This window comes from Henckelia pumila, chromosome 2 (assembly GCF_033568475.1).
Source record: "Henckelia pumila isolate YLH828 chromosome 2, ASM3356847v2, whole genome shotgun sequence".
In the NCBI taxonomy this organism is placed as follows: domain Eukaryota; kingdom Viridiplantae; phylum Streptophyta; class Magnoliopsida; order Lamiales; family Gesneriaceae; genus Henckelia; species Henckelia pumila.
In genome coordinates, this window is record NC_133121.1 from 28,749,946 (window position 1) to 28,774,682 (window position 24,737).

The 24,737-nt window shown below is 37.3% G+C and overlaps 1 protein-coding gene across 1 annotated transcript; it reads left to right on the forward strand.

Moving 5' to 3' along the window:
- The first annotated feature begins 21,903 nt into the window (after window positions 1-21,903).
- On the forward strand, window positions 21,904-24,072 carry LOC140884889 (uncharacterized). The gene is made up of 2 exons (XM_073291773.1): window positions 21,904-22,923; window positions 23,939-24,072. The coding sequence occupies exon 1, from the start codon at window positions 21,910-21,912 to the stop codon at window positions 22,879-22,881; it is 972 nt and encodes a 323-aa protein (XP_073147874.1). The 5' UTR covers window positions 21,904-21,909; the 3' UTR covers window positions 22,882-22,923; window positions 23,939-24,072.
- Window positions 24,073-24,737: the final 665 nt, after the last annotated feature.

Here is a 24,737-nt window from a genome sequence, read left to right on the forward strand (position 1 = left end):
GTTTAAAATTCAATAAACTAAAATAAAATAAAATAAATCCAGGATTTTAAGGGTGACTTTGGGTACACGATCTGAGACGGGTTCTAGATACAAGATATCACTCTAATTTATAGGCCAAGAACCCTTAATTGTTATTTACTGCCTCTCCCAAGCGCCGAGTAAATGTTATTATTCTAATGCTAATTTTGATATCCCTATCAGAAATCAAACAACAAAATAATTTATCAAATTCTATGGTTCTCTTTCAATGACCTCAAAGGAACTTGTAAGCCTCCCGACTGTACAAAAATCCTAGGTTGTGTTTTCCTATAATCATATTCAAAATCTTCTCTCCCGAGTTCCAGATTTCAAATAAATATAACAATTCAATTATTGATCAAGTAATTGAAAGACAATCAAAACAGGATGGTAGCGCTAAGTCGTATCGCGCCCAAATTACCCAACTCAAACAGATAACCACGAAAATGTAGTAGTGTGAGTAGGGATCGTTCCCACGAGGAAAGGTAAATTTAATTTATTCTAAGTAAAATAAAGGGGGGTTTTGAGTTTTTCAACTTAACTACTGAAAATTTAAACAATTAAAAAGTAATATTATCACTATCATGCAAGAATGAAAATTTAACTAGAGAAATCAATAGGAGACAAGCCTTGGTATCGGTCAACTACACCCTTGATATTTATTCATTCAATCATTGATTTCCTAAAAATAATTAATTCTATCAAATATTCGTCATTGAAAATTTAATTCCTGTTCCACCTTAATTTTAGTTAATTAGACACCAGCGTTCTAAATTAAACCTTACCAATAAATTAACCCGGATTCCAGCGATCTAGATTTAAATCTAAGGTAGCATCCAAACGAGTAAAACTGACGAATCTAGACAATACATGCACCAGCGGATGTATTTAGCCTAGTCAAGAATTGATCCTACGATTTAATAAATTCAACAGCAGAAAATATCAAACGTAGTTGCTTCACAAATTAGTTTATTCAAACAATTACGGATTTGAATTCTAATTTACCTGTAGTTTGCATAGCAAAATCCTAAGATGTCCAATCCGAAAATTTCGCATACAAACATGAAATAAAACAGATCAACTATTGATACTCAATAAAGATTAAAACATGAAAATTAAATCTCATGAACAAATTATATCAAGGCTTCGTCTCCCTCAAGCAAGAATAAAAGTTTAGCTACAACTATTCATCAAAAACTCAAGAAAAATTCAAAAGAAAAGAAGAAATCTTGAAAGAGAGTTGTCAAATAAAACCTAGCCGCCCTTGAGATCTCCAAAAGTCTGATAATAATCTCTCAAAAACGGAAAATCCTAATAAAGATTAGAGTCCAAAATAACAAAGTCTCCAAAATTACATATTTTTTCCCGAACAAACCAGCGCGCTCGATCCTATGAGTTGCCAGGATCGAGCGCGTAAAAAATTACATTGCTACTGTTTTAAATTTCTTCATCCGCGCTCGATCGCATGAGTGCATCCGATCGAGCGCACGAAAAATTCCTTGTCTGCTGCCTTGAATCTTCAGAAGCCGCACTCGATCCTATAAGTACACAGGATCGAGCGCATGAAAAATTGCCAACATTCTGCCTAACTTCTTCTTGAACTTGAAAGTTCCTACACATTACACCCGGGAGTATGTTATGTAGCTAAATGCATGCATAAAAAAACAAAACTAAGATAAAACACGAACAAAGACAAATAAATGAATGCAAACTCCTAACAAAATAACATTAAAACATGCAAACAAAACATGACTATCAAATTCCCCCATACTTAATCCTTGCTCGCCCTCGAGCAAGTCATGCAAAACAAAATGAAACAGAACAAACACATATAGCCTCAGAAAAATCTTTTCACAAAAACAGGTGCACATGTACTCTCGATCATCAATGATACACCTTCAGTCGAATGTGAACGTGTGTGTGTGACATTTTATCCCAGTTACATGCAACTTTAAAAGATAAAGTGTCAAGACTGTTCGCCGACCTAGAAACAATTCAGTGCAAGTTTCATCATCAAGAACTCTCCTCCCAACAATCCATCAACAAAACATAAACTCTCTCAAGCAGACTACGCACCAATTATTTTGATTTTTTTACAGTCCCAATAATTACCCGCATACTTAGCTATGAAATAGTGAATAGGATTTCATTCACATTCCAAGCCCGTATGGAACTGATGCCTTACTAATTTTTTTTTTCAAGGCTTAACCCCATTTTATCCGCAAACTTAGCCACAAACAAGATGAATAGGATTTAAAACATCTCGCTCGCAACCCGGATGGAGTCGATTGCTCATAAATAAGTTATAAAATTTTATTTTTTTGCTTGTGTATTTTTTTCTAAAAGTACCCAAGAGAGTATATGCTAAATCAACAAGATCATCGAGACTCAAGAACCATCAAGTTCCACGAACACCTATTGTTGTGCAATGGTCCAACAGACATTCACAATCTCAAATACATCGCTAAACTTCACTGGTTAAACAAGCGTGCTTGGAATTTTCAACAAACAACCTACGGTTTCTCAATCTGATCAAGAGCAAAAAATTTTCCAAAATTTTTCAATTTAATCAACATAAATTCATCATAGGCTTACAATCTCATCCTCAACTTATGCATACGACACACAAACACAAAAACATAAAACTAACACGACTCAAGGCAAATATGGAAAATAAATGCAACACTCATTCATGCAAATGCAATACACCCCCCCACACTTAAATGAAGCATTGCCCTCAATTCTCGAGAATGAAATGAACGTAACAAACAACAAACCAAAGAACAAAAATATAAAAGGAATGCAATGCAAAGAAAAGTAAAACAAGAATCCCCTGGTTTAGCGGTCGGCGTCGTTCTACTCTTCATGCTCGGGAGGAGGGACAGGATCGACGAATGGAAAGTCAAAAGGTGGCGGGAATGGGACAGCCGGTGGAAGCGTGGTAGGGTCAATTCCGAGTCTCTCAGAAATGCCACGACAAATGTAGTCCAGGACTTGAAAATTGGAAGCCGTAGCGGCATTGAATTCATTTTGGTACCGGGCATGGTGGGACAATTCCCTAACAGTGACAGTAGTAGTTCGGCGGGGAAGCGGCAGAGGGCGTACTGGATCGTGGACCGGCACAAATTGATTGTCCACCACAAATTGGCTCCTCCGGTATGCTAGTTTGGCATCAATAGCCGGTTTGTAAATGGGGCGCATGGGTTGCAACCACTCTTCATCGGGTCGAGATTGCACACCGGCGCGCATGCACAGCTGTGTGATGATCATCGGGAAGAAAAGACTCGCTGTCCTGGAAGTGATTGAATGCCGCATTTGTTCGTGAATCACTTGTCCCGCATTTACCGGCATATTAAGATCAAGAGCGTAGAGTAGCACGGAACGCTCAACGTGGACTTCACTCGTGTGGGAGATGGGCATGAGGCGGCGGGCTACGAAGGTGTGCCAAGTGGCCAGACCCATTTGTAGGTATTTCTCCTTAAAGCCTTTGAAATTGAAAGGGTCCAACCAAGCAGCCCCTACAAAGCATAATTGCTGAAGAACCTCGTGCAAATCCGGGCCGAGGGCAATGCTTTGGTACAAGCTATCATCAACGTCTGGTGTCTCCAACAGACTATTCTGATCTTTGGGCGCATAAGAAACCAAAATGCCTCGAACGAAGGCCTTACTATCTGTGCGCTCCGCAGCGTTAGCATAAAATTCCCTAACAATAGGGGGAATGGCCGGAGAAGGTTGTTGAAAAAATGTTCCCCACCCACGGTTCAAGACTTGCGCGGCCACTTCACTCTCGTAAATCTCCAAATCAAAACCCCTCTCAGGAATAGGGGAGCGATGTTACTTAGCATGATCGTACCTATCCCGAGCCGCTTGGTTGACGAATCGGCCGGCGAGGTTGAGTGAAGCGGGTGCAGCCCTTGTGCCCTGGCGAGAAGATTTGCCTATCTCTCTATTGCGTTTTGGAGCAATGATGTAGCGAGAATTTCAAGAAAACTTGACAGGGTCAATTTATCGAACACGTGGTGTGCACCAAAATTTTCGGTGTTCCTTAGACAAATATGGTGATTGAGAAGTGGAGATGAGAGAAGGGGTGATGATAACAAGTCATAGGATGATGCCTGCAAGAGAAGAATAACAATAGGTGAAAATTGAAAGAATTCAAAATTTGGGGATTTAGGGTTCTAGATGAGCCGTAGGAAAAGAAAAGGAAGAATGAGGGGAAAAAAAAGAAAAGGAAAGAACTTAAAGCGAACAGGGGAGCGCGCTCGATCGCGTGAGTATGCGGGATCGAGCGCGCTACTTAAAAGTTGGGCAGAGAGTTGAGTGTTTTTTGCGCGCTCGATCCTATGAGTATGCAGGATCGAGCGCGCCAAAAAAATTTTCCGGGCAGAGAGTTGAGGTAAAAACGCGCACTCGATCCTATGAGTATGCAGGATCGAGCGAGGTATTCCTTAAGTGAAATGTTTTTGTAATTTTTCAAAATTTTTGAAAACAAAGTAAAAACAAAGCAAACAAATAAACGATAATGATTAAAATACAAACGAAAGGAAAAGAGATACTGGGTTGCCTCCAAGTTAGCGCCTTTGTTTACGATCGTTGGCTCGACTGAATGCTACGATTTACTCGACATTTGGCGGAGTATCTAGTGTTATGTCATGCTCATTCCCTTCTACATTTGCTTGGACTCCTTCATAATAGTGTTTAAGCCAGTGTCCATTGACCTTGAATGTTTTGGATGTGTCCAAGCTTTGAATTTCGACTGCTCCATGGGAAAAGACATTAGTTACAACAAACGGTCCATTCCAACGTGAACGTAACTTACCTGGAAACAACCAAAGTCGTGAATGATAGAGCAGAACTTTCTGTCCGACTTTGAATTCTCGTTTAGAGATCATGTTGTCATGGAAGGCCTTTGTTTTGTCCTTCTAAATCTTAGAGCTGGCATAAGCATCATTGCGAATCTTTTCTAATTCTTGAAACTGCAGCTTTCAGTGCTCGCCACTCTCATCCATCTGCATGTTAAAGTTTTTTATAGCCCAATAGGCTCTATGCTCCAATTCCACTGGCAGATGGCATGGTTTTCCAAAAATCAGCCGATATGGAGATATTCCAACCGGCGTCTTGAACGCGGTTCTATACGCCCACAAGGCATCATCCAAATGCAAGCTCCAGTCCTTCTTGTAGGATTGACGGTCTTTTCTAAGATGGACTTGATCTCTCTATTCTATACCTCAGCTTGAACGTTGGATTGTGGATGGAATGTAGTGGAGACTCTGTGCGTCACATGGTACTTTTTAAGCAAACTAGCCACAGTTCGGTTGCAGAAGTGTGTTCCTCTATCACTGATGATGGCTCGTGAAATCCCAAACCTAGAAAAAAGGTTATGCTTGATAAACTCTGCAACAACTTTAGAATCGTCAGTACGGGTGGCCTTTGCTTCCACCCATTTTGAGACGTAGTCCACAACAAGTAATATATAAATAAATCCATACGAACTTGGAAAAGGTCCCATGAAGTCGATGCCCCAAACATCAAAGATCTCACAAACTAAAATAGGTTGCTGGGGCATCTCCTTACGTTGGGAGATATTACCTGTCTTTTGGTATTGAGCGCACGACTTACAGAACACGTAGGCATCTTGTAATAAGGAAGGCCAAAAAAATCCGCAGTCCAACACCTTTCTCGCTGTCCTTTTTGCTCCAAAATGGCCACCACACGCATGAGAATGACAAAAAGTGAGAATAGGGATTACCTCACTCACAGGTATACATCGACGTATAACTTGATCATCGCAGTGCTTCCGCAAGTATGGATCATCCCACACATAATACTTTGCATCACTTCTCACCTTGTCGTTTTGTGCCTTGGAGAATTCAAAGGAAAACCCTTTAGTAACTAAATAATTGAAAATATTTGCGTACCAGGGTAATTTGGCGTTTGTGGAAAATAATTGTTCATCAGGAAATTCTTCACGCAAACTCAGCTCTTCATCGATATGAACGAGACGGCTCAAGTGGTCTGCGACTCGATTCTCGGTTCCTCTCTTATCTTTGATTTCCACATCGAATTTGCTCAAAAGTAGTATCCATCTTATTAGCCTTGGTTTTGCCTCCTTCTTTGCCATCAGAAAGCGAAGAGTTGCATGGTTAGAATAAACAATAAATTTAGCACCAAGTAAATAAGAGAAAAATTTTTCTAATGCAAAAACAACAGCTAAAAGCTCTTTTTCAGTGGTGGAGTAGTTCCGTTGGGCATCGTTCAGGGTACGCAAAGCGTAGTATATAGCATGCGATGCTTTCCCAACTTTTTGGCCTAAAACCGCGCCAACTGCATAGTCACTGGCATCACACATGATCTCGAATGGTTGGCTCCAGTACGGTAGTTGGATTATTGGTGCAGATGTCAATGAGTCTTTGAGTTTGTCAAAAGACTTTTTTCATGGTTCATCAAACTCAAACGGAACATCTTTTTGCAACAACTTGCACATGGGGGGATGCGATCTTGGAGAAGTCCTGAATGTATCTCCTGTAAAAACCTGCATGGCCAAGAAAATAAAGCACTTCTCGCACACATATGGGATAAGGGAGAGACTGATAATATCAATTTTAGCTTTGTCTACCTCTATTACCTTAGATGAAACAACATGACCTAACACAACACCCTGCCCAACCATAAAGTGACATTTTTCAGAATTTAAAACTAAGTTGGTTTCGACACACCTCTTAAGGACAAGAGCAAGTTTAGACAGACAATTTTCGAATGAATCACCATAGAGAGTAAATCATCCATAAAAACTTCTAAGATATTCTCAATGAAATCTGAAAAGATACTAACCATACACCGTTGGAAAGTGGCCGGTGAATTGCAGAGTCCAAAAGGCATCCGTCGATATGCAAAGGTGCCAAACGGGCAAGTGAATGTCGTCTTTTCTTGATCTTCCGACGCAATAGCAATCTGAAAATAAGCAGAATACCCATCAAGAAAACAGTAATAAGGATGACATGCTAAACGTTCAATCATTTGATCATTAAATGGTAAAGGGATGTGATACTTTCGGGTTCCCGCATTTAGCTTCCTATAGTCTATACAAACCCTCCACCCATTTTAAATGTGGGTGGGAACCAATTCATCATCCTTGTTTTTCACCACATTAATTCCGGTTTTCTTGGGTACCACTTGGACCGGACTAACCCACTGACTGTCAAAAATCGGGTAAATGACTCCAACTTCGAGAAGTTTCAGAATTTCAGCCTTTACCACCTCCATCATAGGTGGGTTTAACTTCCTTTGCAGCTGCCGTGATGGGTCCGCTCCTTCCTCCATCAGAATCCTGTGCATACATGTAGAAGGGCTAATTCCCTTGATGTCTGCTATGGTCCACCCAATAGGAGTCTTGTGCTCTTGCAGTACTTTGACTAATTGTTCCTCTTGGTCGGCTTCCAAACTATTTAATATGATGACTGGTAATGTTTCTCCTTCTCCAAGGAAAACATACTTGAGATTTTTGGGAAGCGTCTTCAGTTCAACCACTGGCGCCTGCAAAACAGATGGAAGGAGCCGAGTATTAGAGATTGGTAATGATATATAAGAGACATTACCTGACTGATGTAGCGCAGGAGAACTGTTCAGAATTTTCTTCATATCTTCCACTTCTACGCTGAATCCAATTCCATCTTCCCGCTGAATGGGTGCAACAATAGCCACCTCAAGCTCATCTTTTCCTGCATGCTCATAATAATCTTGTGCCAAGTAATCCACAATATCAACAAAAAATACACAATCATCACTGTAAGGAAATTTCATGGCATCATAAATATTAAATTTCACAACTTCTCCATCAAATTCCATAGCGAGTGTGCCACTGTGAAAATCAATTTTAGTCATGGAAGTTTTCAAAAATAGTATGCCTAACAAAATAGGACTATTATGATCACCGTTTTCCATGTCGAGCACATAAAAATCTGCAGGAAATACCAAGTTATTTACTTGCACTAACACATCTTCAACTATTCCCCTAGGGTATGCATTAGACCTATCAGCTAACTGAATAACAATTCCAGTTTTGTTCAATGGACCAAGTTTCAAGGATGCATAGATAGAATATGACATAACATTGATTGATGCTCCTAGATCTAACATTGCCTTCTCAAGTCTAACATTCCCTATAGTGCATGGGATAGAAACCATACATGGATCCTTGCATTTTGCGGGCAATTTTTGTTGGATCACAGCAGATACGTTCTCACCAAGCTCCACTTTTTTACAACCCTTCAATGTCTGTTTTCTCTTTGATGTGCATAATTCCTTCAAAAACTTCGTGTATCGAGGTACCTGCTTAATGACATCTAGCAACGGAATATTTACATCACATCTACGAAAAGTCTCATAAAGTTCTTTAATCCCTTCATATTTTCTAGAATCCTTAAGTGCTAAGGGAAAAGGGGCAACAGGCTTATATTCAGAAAGTGGAGGAAACTTTCCTTTTGGCGCTTCTTCCTTGGTTGCTTCGCCATCAGTCAATTTCGGCTCTTCTTGCAGCTCCTCTTTGGCTGAGTTATCCACTTCTTTCTCCTTGATCTTCAACTCCTTCCCATTCCTTAGAGTGATTGCACTTACGTTTTCTCTTGGGTTCGGAATTGTTTGTGATGGCAACGCGTTGGAATGCTGTGCTTCCAACTTATTGATGGCGTTGGCGAGCTTTCCCATCTGGGTATTCAAGTTTTGGATACTTGCTCTTGTTTCCTGTTGGAAAGTAACAGTATTAGTAGCAAGCTCCTTAACAATATTTTCAAGAAACTCACCCGGATTGGGAATCTGAGGACGCTGCTGCTGTTGAGGATACGGTGGCCTAAAAGCTTGATTGTGCGGTGGTGCTTGAGGCCCAGATTGGTTTGCCTGAGGGTTCCCATATCTCAGATTTAGATGACCCTTCCAAAAAGGATTGTAAATGTTGGAATAGGGATCATATTTCCGCTGTGGTGGTCCAGGAAATCCTCCAGTAGCATTGACTTGTTCAACCGATTCTTCTTGAAGTGTGGGACACATATCAGTAGCATGTCCCACTGCAGCACAAATCCCACATGCCTTTGCAGTTTGTCCATTCCCTACAACCATCTAACGCACAAGAGATGTCAATTCAATTAATTGTTGTTCAAGGGAAGAGACATTTACCTCACTATTCTTCTCTGACGCATGCTCATTCCTGTTGTTGCCGAATTGTTGAGAATTGGCAGTCATGTTCTCAATTAAGCTCCTCGCTTGTACGGGAGTTTTATCCATAAAAACGCCTCCACTTGCTGCATCTAGCATACTCCTGTCATGAGGCAACAAACCTTCATAGCATAATTTAATTAATTGATTTTCACTTATCTGGTGATGCGGACAGCTAGCGCAAAGCTTCTTGAACCGCTCCCAGTATTCGTGCAGTGATTTCCCTGAGTATTGCATGATTCCATAGATTTCCTTCCGGATGTTCGCAGCTCTAGAGGCTAGGAAATAATTTTCCAGAAAGATTCTTTTCATGTCCGTCCAAGTTGCGATAGAACCAGAGAGCAAGTAATATAGCCAATCCTTCGCAGCACTCTTCAAAGAGAAAGGAAAAGCTCTTAGCTGAATCTGCTCCTCTGTCACCCCATGGGGTTTCATACTCGTGCAAACTACGTGGAATTCCATTAAGTGTTTATTTGGGTCCTCACCTGCAAGACCATGAAAAGAGGGTAATAAGTGAATCAATCCAGATTTAAGCTCAAAAGTGGCATTATTTTCTAATGTAATGACCATTACGATAGGAACTCCCAATTCTCTAGCAAATATAGCCCTTTTCATCATTTCTTCGCATGTACCCGCAGTAGCATTCAAGTAATGTAGGAAAAGTAATGCATAAGGGTTGTTGATTGGGATCAGGAGTGCCCAATTGTTGCAAACTCAGATTAGCATTAGCCGCCATTTCTTCTTCCGGAAATGCAGTTGAGCAGCTTCCCCTTGTTGTTGCCTACGAAGTTCTCTCCTTCGCCTGTGCAAAGTCCTTTCAATTTCTGGGTCGTAAAGAAAGTCTTCTTCAGCAAAATCACCTGAAAGCATGAACGAGAGAACTAGAAACAAGGAAAAAGAGGAGAGTGAGATTAAACAAAACAAAACAAAAAGAAATAGAACACAATAAATTAAACACCGTTCCCCGGCAACGACGCCAAAATTTGGTAGTGCTAAGTCGTATCGCGCCCAAATTACCCAACTCAATCAGATAACCACGAAAATGTAGTAGTGTGAGTAAGGATCGTTCCCACAAGGAAAGGTAAATTTAATGTATTCTAAGTAAACTAAAATGGGGTTTTGAGTTTTTCGACTTAACTACTGAAAATTTAAACAATTAAAAAGTAATATTATCACTATCATGCAAGAATGAAAATTTAACTGGAGAAATCAATAGGAAACAAGCCTTGGTATCGGTCGACTACACCCTTGATATTTATTCATTAAATCATCGATTCCCTAAAAATAATTAATCCTATCAAATATTCGTCATTGAAAATTTAATTCCTGTTCCACTTTAATTTTAGTTAATTAGACAAAAGCGTTCTAAATTAACCCTTACCAATAAATTAACCCGGATTCCAGCGATCTAGATTTAAATCTAAGGTAGCATTCAAACGAGTAAAACTGATGAATCTAGACAACACATGCACCAGCGGATGTATTTAGCCTAGTCAAGAATTGATCATATGATTTAATAAATTCAGCAGTAGAAAATATCAAACGTTGTTGCTTTGCAAATTAGTTTACTCAGACAATTACGGATTTGAATTCTAATTTAGCTGTAGTTTGCATAGAAAAATCCTAACATGGCCAATCAGAAAATTTCGCATACAAACATGAAATAAAACAGATCAACTATTGATACTCAATAAAGATTAAAACATGAAAATTAAATCTCATGAACAAATTATATCAAGGTTTCGTCTCCCTCAACCAAGAATAAAAGTTTAGCTACAACAATTCATCAAAATCTCAAGAAAAATTCAAAAGAAAAGAAGAAATCTTGAAAGAGAGTTGTCAAACAAAACCTAGCCGCCCTTGAGATCTCCAAAAGTCTGATAATAATCTCTCAAAAACGGAATAAAAGCCTAATAAAGACTAGAGTCCAAAATAACAAAGTTTCCAAAATTACATAATTTTTCCCGAACAGACCAGCGCGCTCGATCCTATGAGTTGCCAGGATCGAGCGCGTAAAAAATTACATTGCTACTGTTTTAAATTTTTTATGCTGCGCTCGATTGCGTGAGTACATCCGATCAAGTGCACGAAAAATGCCTTGCCTGCTGCCTTGAATCTTCAGAAGCTGCGCTCGATCCTATAAGTATACAGGATCGAGCACATGAAAAATTGCCAACATTCTGCCTAACTTCTTCTTGAACTTGAAACTTCCTACACATTAAACTGAGAGTATGTTATGTAGCTAAATGCATGCATAAAAAAACAAAACTAAGATAAAACACGAACAAAGACAAATAAATGAATGCAAACTCCTAACAAAATAACATTAAAATATGCAAACAAAACACGACTATCACAGGAATACACAAATAAATTGTTAAGAATAAATAATAGTAGGCAAAATAATAGTCAAAACACAAAACTCCAATCAAGATCCGTCAATCTCTAAAAACAACTAATAAACTTATAATGAAATAATTAAACACATAGATATATTCAAAATCTCAAAATAAATCAAGGCAGATAATAAAAATCACAGATTAGAGTGGATTCTCCGTCCCCAGGTGAATTTCTTCTGTCTTGTGATTCGATTATCCTTTGTCTTTCACTTTCACGTCTCAAATTCGTGTCCCAAGCTTACTTGAATGCGTAGTTGTGTGGTTCTGTTGCTTGGATGTCGCTTCTTCTCCTCTCAAATCTCTAAAATTTGTGTGTGTTGTTGTGCGGCGGCTCTCCTTGCTTCTCACGTCTGATATCTCCTTTTTATATGTGTTTGAAAGCCCACCGAATAAAGCACAAAAAATTTTCCAAGTTTCCTTCCCAAAAATTTACAAAATCTGACTTTGCAACGGTGCGCAGGCGCAGTAGAAGGGCAAGGGCGCGCATGACCTTCGAATTTGGCTTCCTTTTTCACGTCCAGGAAGCGCGGGCGCGCATGCCTCTCGCATGTGCAGTTCTGCAGCGCGCGACAAGTTTCAAAAATTCATATCTCACAATCTAGCCGTCGGATCGAGCTAAAATTTTGACAAAATCTTCAAAACATCCTAAAATTTATTATGAACAGTAAAGATTGGATTTAAATGCTTCAATCATTCCCAGTAAGTTTCTGAAGTTGCTGCTCCAAAATTCATCATTCCGCTTCTTATAGCTACTTTTGCTCCAATCCTTGCAACTCACAAAAACAACAACAAATATGCATAATATCCACTAAACACATCACAAAAGCCAAGTCAAAACATATATAAATTAAGTTCATAAAATGCACTTACCAAATTCCCCCAAACTTAAACTTTTGCTAGTCCCGAGCAAAACAATAATGAGCAATATATTCGGCCTCCGAAATTTTACATTCCAAGATTAAATACACATGTAGGGTAATTTTCTCAAGAGTTCTCGTGTGTGTGTGATTTTCCAATCTTGTCTATTCTCCTCGCTTTAGATGCACTAATGCAACAAGTTTGTTTCATAGATTCATCAATTCCGCTCTCTAGTTTCAAAACACTCTCTACAAAGTTCATCTTATACTCACTAAGATCAAAAAGACTTTTCAAGTTATACCACATTTGTTTTTTTTTCATTAAATTACCGGATTTTGAACCTGATTTTTATTTAGCCCCATTTTATCCGCAGACTTAGTTATAACTAAAGATAGGATTCGGATTTCAATCTCCTAGTCTATAGCCAGAATGAAACATCAACCCCATTATTTTTTTTCGCAAACTTAGTCATGGATTGGTGATTAGGATTTCAATCCCTTTCTAGGCCCGGATGGAGTTGTAAAAGTTTTTCAAAAATTAATTTTTTTTTTAATTTTGCAACCCCATTTATTCCGCATACTTAGCCAAGGACAAGAGAATTAGGATTTCAATTCCTCATCAATGACCCGGGTGGAATTGTTATTAATTTATTGCCTAAATCATTTCTAAGATTGTAGAAGTCTACCTCAGTTTCAAGCATAAATACCCAAAGTTAAGAATCAAATCATCCAATTCACTCACAAAATCACAAAGTTTTTCTAATCACTAGAGTCTAGACAATCAAAGCGTAGTGCATATGGGTGAGAACTCAAGAATAAATTTAGCTAACATTGACATTTTAGCACAAAAATTTATTTTCATCATAGGCCTACACAAGTACACATCATGTATTTAACTCAACTAACTTACCCAAAAACATTTCAAAAGTTTTACAATATTTAAACACCCCCCCCCCCCCAAACTTAAAATGTGCATTGTCCTCAATGTAAAATAAACAAATTAAATAGCAGAGGAATACATGTACCTGTGACAACGACCATCAGTAGTCATCCATCAGTAGTCGTCATCCTTTTCATCGTCATTTGCAGCGCACTGGGGTATAGTAGGGGTAACACCAACACACTTTATCTCCACACATCCTAAAAAAATGACAAGGGACAAAAATTTAAGAAGTAAATACATAAAAATCAAACAAACATAATAAATAAATAATACTAAAAAATATTGTGTTGCCTCCGAAGCAACGCTTAGTTTATAGTCCTCAGCCCGAATAACTGAAATCCATGACTGTCTACCTATCTGACAAATATTTTTGAGAAAATGGAACCAAGTTAATGAAAAATTTCCTATATACTCTGTGATTAATACTTGAATCTAATTTTTAAGACATACAGACATAGATATGATTGAGGCATTTTATGGATTTTTGGGCCTAATTTTCATTGAATAAATTTATCCTTAGTTGCCTATTTGAGCTTACACGTATATGAGTACTATGTGGTACGGAAAAATCTGAAATTGTTGTGAAAATAATCGTTTACTGCTGATGATTGTTATTTCTGCACTGATTGAAATTTGAATGAATTAATTGTGGATTAGACTTGTCTAGAACTAGTTCGTACACTCTTCGAGGCGAAATACGGGCATAACTGTGATTAGGAATGATTTAGACAATTTTTCTGAATTCGTTTGAGCCTTTCAAGCTACCCAATGATTAATATATTTTATCCCTAGTACCTTGTTTGAGCTTTATTAAAAATCGAATGTCATGCGTGTAAACGTGTGATAAACCCCCATTCGTCATTGTTTCAAGGTCATACATTGACTACCTAAATAGCCTAAACACTAATTCCTACCTTTAAGTGAGTAATTTGAATGCTAAAATGTTATATGCTCCTAGTTTTTATTTGTGAAAAATGGAATGGTGTGGTGGAAGATTTGAAAAGAAAAAAATTAAGAAAGAGGTAGTAGGAAAAAAAAAAGATGAAAAGAGGATTGAAAAATAAAAAAAAAAAAGTTGTGAAAGAAAGTGTGAGAAAATTTGAAAAATTAATGAAGTGAAAAAAAAAATAAGAAGTGAAATTGTGAATGAAAGGAGTTGAAGTTAGATTGAGAATAAATATAAATTACTCCTTATTTTGAATTCTTATTCCTTCATTTGTAGGCATGAGCTAGGCCTTACATTATAAGCTGATTAAGTCCTATTGACCGAGTCTCAGTTGCCCAATATACTAGTGGAAAAGAGTTGCGAGAATTTCGCATATGGACTGTTGATTGATACTTTTAATGATTATGAATTTTGATCGAAACACGCACACACTATTATTCTTTGCATTTACCTATTTGTGAGTTTTTTTTATTAATATCCTATATTTGATCCTATTCTACCTTGAAAAGTCATCATGATCTATGAATGTGTGAATTAAACTTGGATAAGGGTGTTTTGAAACGTGAGTTGCGGAGATTGTGAGTTTATGCGGTTATTTTGTTATGACTGAAACTTTCCAGTGTTAGTAGGTTGGATGGGATTGGATTTGAATTTTTAAAATTATTTCTGAGGTCATTGCTCCATAATATTTATTGGTTATTCTTGTTGTTTTTTATAGAATTAGTTTTTGAAAGTTGTTTTGATAGTTTTGCTCGGGACTAGCAAAAGTCTAAGTTTGGAGGTATTTGATAAGTGTATTTTATACACTTTATTTATATATGATTTTAATTGTTAAATGTTTGTTTCAAACATATTTATGTGGGTGTTTTGTTATTTTTGTGGTTGTAGGAGATTATTGAATTTATTTGGAAAAGAAAAGAAAAATGAGATTTAAGGAGAGAAAATGGAGAAAGGAATTAAAAGAATAAAAGAAGAGAAAATAAAAAGGAAGAAAAAAAGAAGAAAAGAAGAAGGAACGAACAGAAAAAGAAGAAACTTTAATGGGCTTTCAATTTGGGCTGTAATGTTAGCGCTTACTTTTAGTGCTAATGAAGGAGGAGAGCGCTATCGCGCAAGTTTTGTGAGAATGAAGAATTTTGACAGAAGGTTATGCGTGCCCGCCTGGCTATTTGGAGTGCTCGAGCGTTGCGAGATTTCAGCGTGGACTTTTAATTATCGGAAAGGAAATTTTGGGCTTTTTGCTGGGCTTTTATTGTAACGATATAAAAAGGAATTTCTTATCAGGCAAGAGAGGGAGCCGCCAGAACATAAACACACACAACACGCATATCATAGAACAAATCAGAGAATTGATCGTGAATTTTCTGGAGAATCTGGAGCTTAATTGATGACGGAGATCGATACTCCGGACACGGTATCGCATCGACGGATTTGTTTTCTATATTTTATTTTAATTCTAAATTTATGTCTGTATTTTTTAACATGATTTGTTTTATTCAGAATTTTACTATGAACTAATTTTTATAGTCTAGAGGTCGGATGGAACCTGGTGTAGACACTTTCATGAATTTTTGATTTTATTGGATTGAGTTTCTTCTAGATTAATTATTTTTCTAAAATTGATTGTCTTTTCAATTATCTGATCAATAATTGATTTGTTATATTTATTTGAAATCTGGCACTTGGGAGAGGAGATTTTGAATAGGACCAATAGAAAATACATTGTTGATTATTTATATAACTCGGGAGAGTGTATAATTTTAACAGAGCTTTTAAAAAGAACATTGTTTTGAATTGATCACTGCAAGTAGATTCTTAATAGGTATATTAGAATTGAATTGTAGTTGATATATTTTATTCGGCACTCGGGAGAGGGAATAATACACTTAAGTGTTCTTGGCTATTAATTGATTGAGATTCATGAAAATTAATTAATTAGGATTGACTGTTGTTGAAACCAGGTGAAATCTAAACCTCTAGACCATTTTTCTCTGATTGATATTTATCTGAAAGTTGTGTGCGTGGTTGCTAAGAACTCATTTAATTAATTTATTTTTCTGCAAAATTCTGAGATTTTGATTTTTTAGATAAAGTTTAGAATATTTTAATTACAAGCACTGCATATTTTCATTTTACTCTCTGTGGGATCGATACTTAATTTTTCACTATATTAAAACTTGACACTCGTATGCTTGCGAGCATTTTTCACAACATTAACCATGATCATCACATTTGTGCCTTAGGAATAAAATCAATGCATGATCAAGAAAGGCGTTAAAATGCTAACAACGGAACAAGTTCAATATCCAGACATTTTAACTAGAAATATAGCCTCGAACATGTGTGTGTGTGTGTGTGTATGGTCATTAGCAAGTGTCATGCACACTTCATAGATTCATTCAATGTAAAACCCCACAATAGCTCAAGTTGCACACCAACAAATCAAATTAAATCATTGAGAAGTTTTATAGTCTTTTCACTTGTCTGAGTAATTGCACTCGATTATCCTCAACTCCATACATTCTCCTGCATTTTTAGCTCTTGGAATTTATAGGACTAGAATTTCAATCCTTATTCCAATGTCTCCCCTCACCTTACTAACTCCATTCTTTACTCTTTTTCTTTTTCTTTTTCTTTTTTCGATTAAGCTCAAAAGAGACGTTGATAGGCTAGCGACTTCCTAATACTATCACAAGGCTCACACGACCTTCACTATGTCATATACAATCACAAGCCATGACTCATGCGTGCTTTAAAAAAAATTCAACAACCATATCAAAGTCTAATTTGCATTGGATATCAAAGTGTTCCAAGGTTAGCAAATTATCTATTTTCAAAAGCATGCATGTCATCAATTAGATATCATCATGGGCTAGTGATTTTCAACAGTCAAATTCATCACAAACTATGAGCTCTAAAAAAAAAATTTCTTTCAAAAATCGGCTAAATTCTCTCAATGACTGGCTAAGTCCTCTCCCCCATACTTAAAATCTTACATTGTCCCCAATGTAAGAAAAAATGCAAAACAAAAATAAATAAAAAACTAAGAATGAAAATAAATACTCCCCTCGGGTTGCCTCCCAAGCAACGCCTCTGTTTACAGTCGTCGGCCCGACTGTATGCTTCAGTTCTTCAAGGTGGTTCATATCTGGTTCCCTTGTCCACCTTCACCCACTTGTGAAATTTTCCAGTTAATTTCGTCCCATGCTTCCTCTGATTTGATTTCTTGGGGATTCCTTTTAATCGATCCGGAGGAAGTTTCGGCTCAGTTTTAGATGCCTACAAATTAGAAGGAAAAATTTTAGCATTAGAATTCTCAGCAGGTCTTACAACAATCTCCTTCAACTTATCCTCAATTACAAACTTCTTTTTTTCTTATGATAAGTGATCATTGACATCAAGAACATTAACAGCACTTTCACAACTACGATTTTTCAGGGTATCAAAAATATTAAACTTAGCAATTTCCCAATCAAATTCCATAGTGAGAGTACCATTATCAACATCTATGATAGACTTTGAAGTTTTCAAAAATGGTCTCCCGAGCAAAGTTGGGCTATTCAAATCATTATTTTTCATATCAAGTACATAGAAATCAGCAGGAAAAATCAAATTACCAACTTGCACAAGAACATCCTCTATCACTCCTCTAGGAAAAATAGTAGATTTATTAGCCATCTGAACAACAATTTTAGTTTTATTTAAATGCCCTAAGTTTAAGGAAGCATAAACAAAGTATGGTATGACATTAATCGATGCTCCTAAATCTAGCATGACCGTATCAAGCTGAACATCTCCTATCTTACAAGAAATCAAAAACATACCTGGGTCCTTGCATTTTGTAGGTACATTTATTTGATTGACAGCAGAGACCTGCTCTCCCAATTCAACTTTCTAACACCCCTTCAGTTTTTGTTTTCTCTTCATAGTACACAATTCTTTTAAAAATTTAGCATAACGAGGTACTTGTTTGATAGCATCTAACAAATGAATATTTACCTCACATCTATGAAAAATTTTATACATCCCCTTAATTCCTTCATCCCTCCTAGACTCTTTCAATGCTAAGGGAAACGGGGCTACAGGTCTATAATCAGAAAGAGGAGGAAACTTACCTCTTGGTGCCTCGTGAATTTTCTCATTCTCCTCCACCTTAGATTCCTTGTCATCTTCATCCTCTACCGGTTCTTGAATCGCCTCTTCACGAATCTGCAACTCCTTTTCACTCCTCAAGGTGATTGCACTAACATTCTTCTTCGGATTCACCACTGTTTGTGATGGTAAGCTGTTAGAATTCAGTGCCTCCAACATGTTGACTGCGGTTGCCAACTGCCCATTTGAGTGTTCAACTGTTGGATACTTGCTCGAGTTTCCTATTGAAAAGTTACAGTATTAGTAGCAAGATCCTTAACAATGTTTTCTAGAAACTCACTAGGCGTTGGAACATGAGGACGCTGTGGCTGTGGAGGATACGGTGGACTATAAGCTTGAACATTCGATTGCTTCACTGGAGGTGCAGGCTGGTTCATTGCATGATTTCCATATCTGAGGTTTGGATGATCCTTCCAACCTGGATTGAATGTATTCGAATAAGGATCATAATTTCTCTACTGTGGTGGCCCAGGAAATCCTCCTGCTGCATTGACTTGTTCAGTAGATCCCTCTTGAAGTGTGGGAAACATGTCAATTGCATGTCCCACTGCACCATAGATTCCACACTTTTCACATTATTTCCATTGCCTACAGCCATTTGACGCACAAGAGACGTCAGTTCAATAAATTGTTTTTCAAGAGAAGAAACATTTACCTCGTTGCCCCGTCTGGGCGCTAGATCACTCCTGTTAGTGACAAATTGCTGAGAATTAGCCGCCATATTCTCTATCAAGTTCCTTGCTTGTACTGGAGTTTTGTCCACAAAAACTCCTCCACTGGCCGCATATAACATACTCCTGTCATGAGGCAACAAACCTTCATAGAAATATTGAATTAACAGGTTTTCACTTATCTGATGTTGCGGACAGCTAGCTACAAGTTTTTTGAACCGCTCCTAGTATTCATGAAGTGATTCTTCTGTAAATTTCTTGCACCCATAGATCTCTTTCCTGATGTTTGCCGCTCTAGACGCTGGAAAGTACTTCTCTAGAAATATCATTTTCATCTCTGTCCAGGTGGTGATGGATCCAGAGGGTAAATAGTATAGTCAATCCTTCGCAGCATTCTTTAAAGAAAAAGGAAAGGCTCTTAGTTAGATCTGCTCCTCTGTCACTCCATGGGATTTCATACTTGTGCATACCACATGGAATTCCATCAAATGCTTATGTGGATCCTCACCTGCAAGACCATGGAATGAAGGTAATAAGTGAATTAGCCCAGAATTTAACTCAAAAGTAGCATTAGCTTCTAAAGTAGGAAAAGTAATGCATAGGGGCTGTTGATTCAGATCAGGAGTGCCAAGTTGTCTCAGGCTTAGATTTGCGTTGGCAGCCATCTCTTCCTCAGGAATTTCGGTATGATGTTCGTCCTCTTCTTGTTTTCTACGAGACTCCTTCCTTCTTCTATGAAGCGTTCTCTATCTCCAAATCGTAGGGGAATTCTTCTTCAGAAGATTCTCCTGTAAGCATTAACAAACACGATAAGCACTAGGAGGAAACAAAATAGAAAATAAAAAAACAAGAACACAAATAAATTGAACGCCTTCCCCGGAAACGGCGCTAAAAATAATAATTCACATTGAATATTCATCATTGAAAATTTAATTCTTGTTTCACCTTAATTTTAGTTATCTAGACACCAGTGTTCTAAGTTAACCATTACCCCATAAATTAACCCAATACCGGCGATTAGATTTAAATCCACGGTAGCATTCAAATGAGTAAAACTGATGAATCTAGACAACACAATACCAGCGATTGTATTTAATCTAGTCAATTGTTGTTCCTACGATTTAACAAATTCAACAGCATAAAATATTAATCATAGTTGCTTTACAAATCAGATGATTCAAAAAATTACGGATTTGAGTTCTAATTTAGCAATAGATTGTATAGCAAAATCCTAAGGTGTTCAATCCAAAAATCTCACATACAAGCATGACAATCAATCCAAAACAACTCTTGATATGCAATTTGGAATTAAACAATGAAAAATTCGAATCTCATGAATAAACAAAATCAAGGGTTCATCTTCCTCAACCAAATACTAAAACTTAGCCAACAATATTCATGAATTTTCTAGAAAAATTCATGAAAGAAAATTAAATCTAAGAAAAGAGAGAATAAACCTAGCCGCCAAGAGTGTTATCTGCCTTCTAGCCGTCCAAAACTCTTCAGAATGATCCTCAAGACTCTAAAATTCGAGATATATATTTTAATTAAGGTTAGAGTCCTTAAAAATAAAAATTCCTAAATTACAGATTTTTTCCCGCAAAAACCTTCTCGATCGATCGAACGAGTTGAGCGGATCGAGCGCCAGAAAATATACGAGCCTACTGTTTTCATAATTCTTGGCACCGCTCGATCGATTGGATTTTGCGGATCGAGCGGTCTCTTTTATCTCGCAAAAATCCCTCAGCCACAGAGTACTGCAAACGCGCATCTTGGTTCTCCAACCGCGCTTCAAGTAGCGCTAACGATGTCCATGGACGCGCAAACGCGCAACAAGCACCCACAACAACGCATGGTTTGCTTCATTCACTGTGCAATCGCGCTATGTTCTTCCTCATTCGCGCTTGTTCTCTTCTTCATTAGCGCATCATGTTGTGCAAACAACATGTGCAAATGAGTTTGTCAATCCTTTTTTGCACTACTTGTTGTGCAAACGCTCTTCTTATTTGCACTACTTGTTATGCAAACAACATGTGCAAACGCTCAACACACTATTCAAAAGCGCTCCATCAATCTTTTTATCATCTTTTTTTTCCTCTGTTCCTAAATTAAATCAAAGACAATAATTATGAACTATAAAATGAATTTAATTAATCCAAACTCTTCTAATCACGCCAATTAACACACATAAATGTCGAAAAATATCATCACATCAACCGGTTGGACCGGCCAAGAACTGGAAAACCGGTTCAACCGGTTAAACCGGCCGAACCGGTTTTTCGAAATTTTTTTATTTTTTATTGAAAATATAAGATTTTTACATCATTTAAAAAATTATTTTAATAATTATTGTTTTTTTTAAATTAAATAATTTATAACTATAATTGATATTTTGAATATATTTACATAATTATTTAGATTTCAAACTATGCTAAATATATATATTTTTTTGTCTATTTATAAAATTTTTGAGTTTTTAAAATTCAAAATATATTATTTATTATATTAAATTATATAAACGATTTTTCGGTTGGACCATCCCCGATCGATTGGACCGTTTTTTTCAAATAAACTGATTCAATCATTGATCCGATTATAAAAACACTATCTTATTCCTTCACATCAAACTTGCCTACCGTACTATATTCTCCCCCAATTGCCACTCAATGAGAACCAAAATGAGAACAAGAGTAGAAGGAGAAAGAAATAATTAAAGATGAAATTATCATGTACCCAAATACTCCCTCCCAGTCCCATCCCAAGCCCACAGCACCGCAGCCTCCCCCTTGTGTCGGCAACCCGCTACTCAAAATACCCCTTCACACCCAAATTCCACGCCGCTGCCAAGCACGACGAGGACCGTGGAATCCCAATCGAAGACGTGAAAACTCTCGTCAAGTTCAAGTCCAAGCACAATTATATTCGTGTTCTTCAAGTTTCCAGAGCAGCAGACCACCCTTTAGCAGGCTCCAGGCTTCTCCTTCTCGATGCCCCCGGCAACATCCACAGCATCTCTTTCCTTTTCAAATCACTAACCAACGCATACTTCGACGTCTTCGCTACACTGCCTCCGATCGTTCCTCCCGGACCTCTCGCCATACTCGGTTTCGGAGCCGGTTCAGCCGCTAAAGTCGTGCTCGAATTGCACCCGGAGGCCGTAATCCACGGGTGGGAGCTCGACCCGTTAGTAATTTCCGTCGCCAGAGAGTATTTTGGTCTCGAAAAGCTTGAGAAGGAGCACCCCGATCGGCTCTATATTCACACGGGAAATGCGTTAAACGCCAGTGCTAAAGATGGGTTTGCTGGCATTTTCGTTGATCTGTTCAGTAAAGGCTGCGTGATCCCCCAGCTCCAGGATGCGTCCACATGGGAAAGGTTGAAAAGAGCTCTCAAAAAAGGCGGGAGGATAATGGCGAACGTGGGCGGACGCTGCGTGGAGCCAGAAGATATCAGAAAAGACGGAGGTGTGATAATGGTGGACACTCTCAAGGCAATGCATCAAGTATTTGGAGACGAGCTTTTCTTATTGAATCTCGATGATAGAGAAGACGAGAGTTCGCTTGCTCTCACAGGGGAACTGCCGGATTCCAATGAATGGAAGAAGGCACTGAAGAAACCCTTGAGATTTTATGTTGATTTGTGGAAAGCATACGATGGGTCAGCCGCTGCGCCACCCGAAGCTCAATAGATGCAAGCAAACTGTTCGTTGATATGCTTCTGACAGTCTCAAGTATACTTCTCTCATGTGCCTAATTAAAATGCTTGATCTTGTAGCTATTAGGTTAGGATTAGTTTTATTTTATAATTCATGCATGATCAGAAATTATTCTTCTAAGTACTTGAAAACTTATGATTTTTAAACTAAATTCTCATTTCACAAATATATTTAGTTTTCGCAAAAGCTCCATGACCGCGAGACGGATATATGATCTAATGAAAAATATTATTTTTTATGTTGAAAATATTATTTTTTTCAATTAGTATGAATCAAATCGACTTATCTTATGGACATATATAAATTCTTACGTTGGAATTACATTAGAGCTATTTACATAAATATTATCAATCATAATCATCTATGAATCTAACCATTTATAACAAGAACAATATATTTTCTAAAAAAAAATGGGGAGCAAAAACTAAATTAATTTCATATAAGTAGCTATGTAGCCAAACTTTTTTTAGATTAAAAAGGGTTGACCCCAAAGAAGACATCATCCCACATAAAGCAATATTTTTTCTGAAGCAATATTAATGCACAGTTTGAGTCCGAGTCTTTAAATCATGTTATAAATATTTATAAAATGAGATAAAAATTGTTGTGGAGTAAATTTTAATTTATTTTAATTCATATGAGTAACTACTGAATTATATATTATTTTAAATCCTAAGTTAAATTAGGAAAATAATTAAAAAGTATATTTTAATTATATTTAATATAATATAAATTTCATTAATTACAATTTATTATGTCATATAAAAAATATAAAATTTGTACTATATTAAGCTACAAATTCATATTGGATTACAATTTCCCTGGACACACATAATACATTTATTTTGACATCATTATAAGCAGATTTATTTCATTAGAAAACATAATTAATTAATGACAATTTATCTTGGATTTCGAAAATAGATTTTGACTTATATTGTTGTAACCCGAGTTTCGTTTTACGAGATTAAATGATAAAACATGTTTTTAGGGATTATTTTTATAATTAACCAAGTGTTTAATCAGTCAGAAATAAGGAAATAAGCATTGGATCATCGAAGTGGGTTCGAAAGCACCGAGTCGATCGGAAGTGAGTTCGGATGCAAAAGATAGGATCGGAACATCCGAAGTGAGTTAGGTTATCCACACTAGTGATGTGTCAAAAGGATGTGGACACGTGGTATTTTAGAGCGTTCGAAGTCCAGATCGGATCGTCTGAACACAGATGTCCCGCGAGGTGTTGATAAATGCTTGTGACACGTGGAAATCATGCGAGTTCTGAAGGTCTGAACTAGATATCAGAGCGTCTGTTCTAGCTCTATAAATAGGGTTTGTATTTCTCATAGTTGGTGCATGTTTGAGTGTGTAGGTTATAGCTTCAATGTACTTTTGGGTGTTTCTAACCATATTATCAAGAGTTGGACACAGTAAGGTGCTATGGGGTTTGTAGCGGAGCTGTGTGCTGGGACAATCTATTAAGTTTTGGTGTTAAACAAATATTTAAAAGAAAAACAACTAACACAAGCTAAAACTAAATTATTCAAGTAAATCGTTATTTTACCTAACTGGACAAGATAACCGAACTGATAAAGAAACTGTACTGGACTCGATAGTCAAAATGAACAGTTACTCAAACTGAACATGATGACCAAAATGGAGCAGCCATTATAACTGATGTGGAATTCGACTGAATTATTTTAAGGCACTTTTGATCAAGTCATCAATTAGAAATTTAACATATATTTCAAGGACTTTCAGTTTTTTCTAGCTAAGTAGATAAAGTTTTTCCCATACATCTATCTTACCGCTGGCAGAAGATTCATGTGCAC

Coding starts and splice junctions, on each gene's coding strand:
- LOC140884889 (XM_073291773.1), top strand. CDS start 21,910: ATGAAATTATCATGTACCCAAATACTCCCTCCCAGTCCCATCCCAAGC.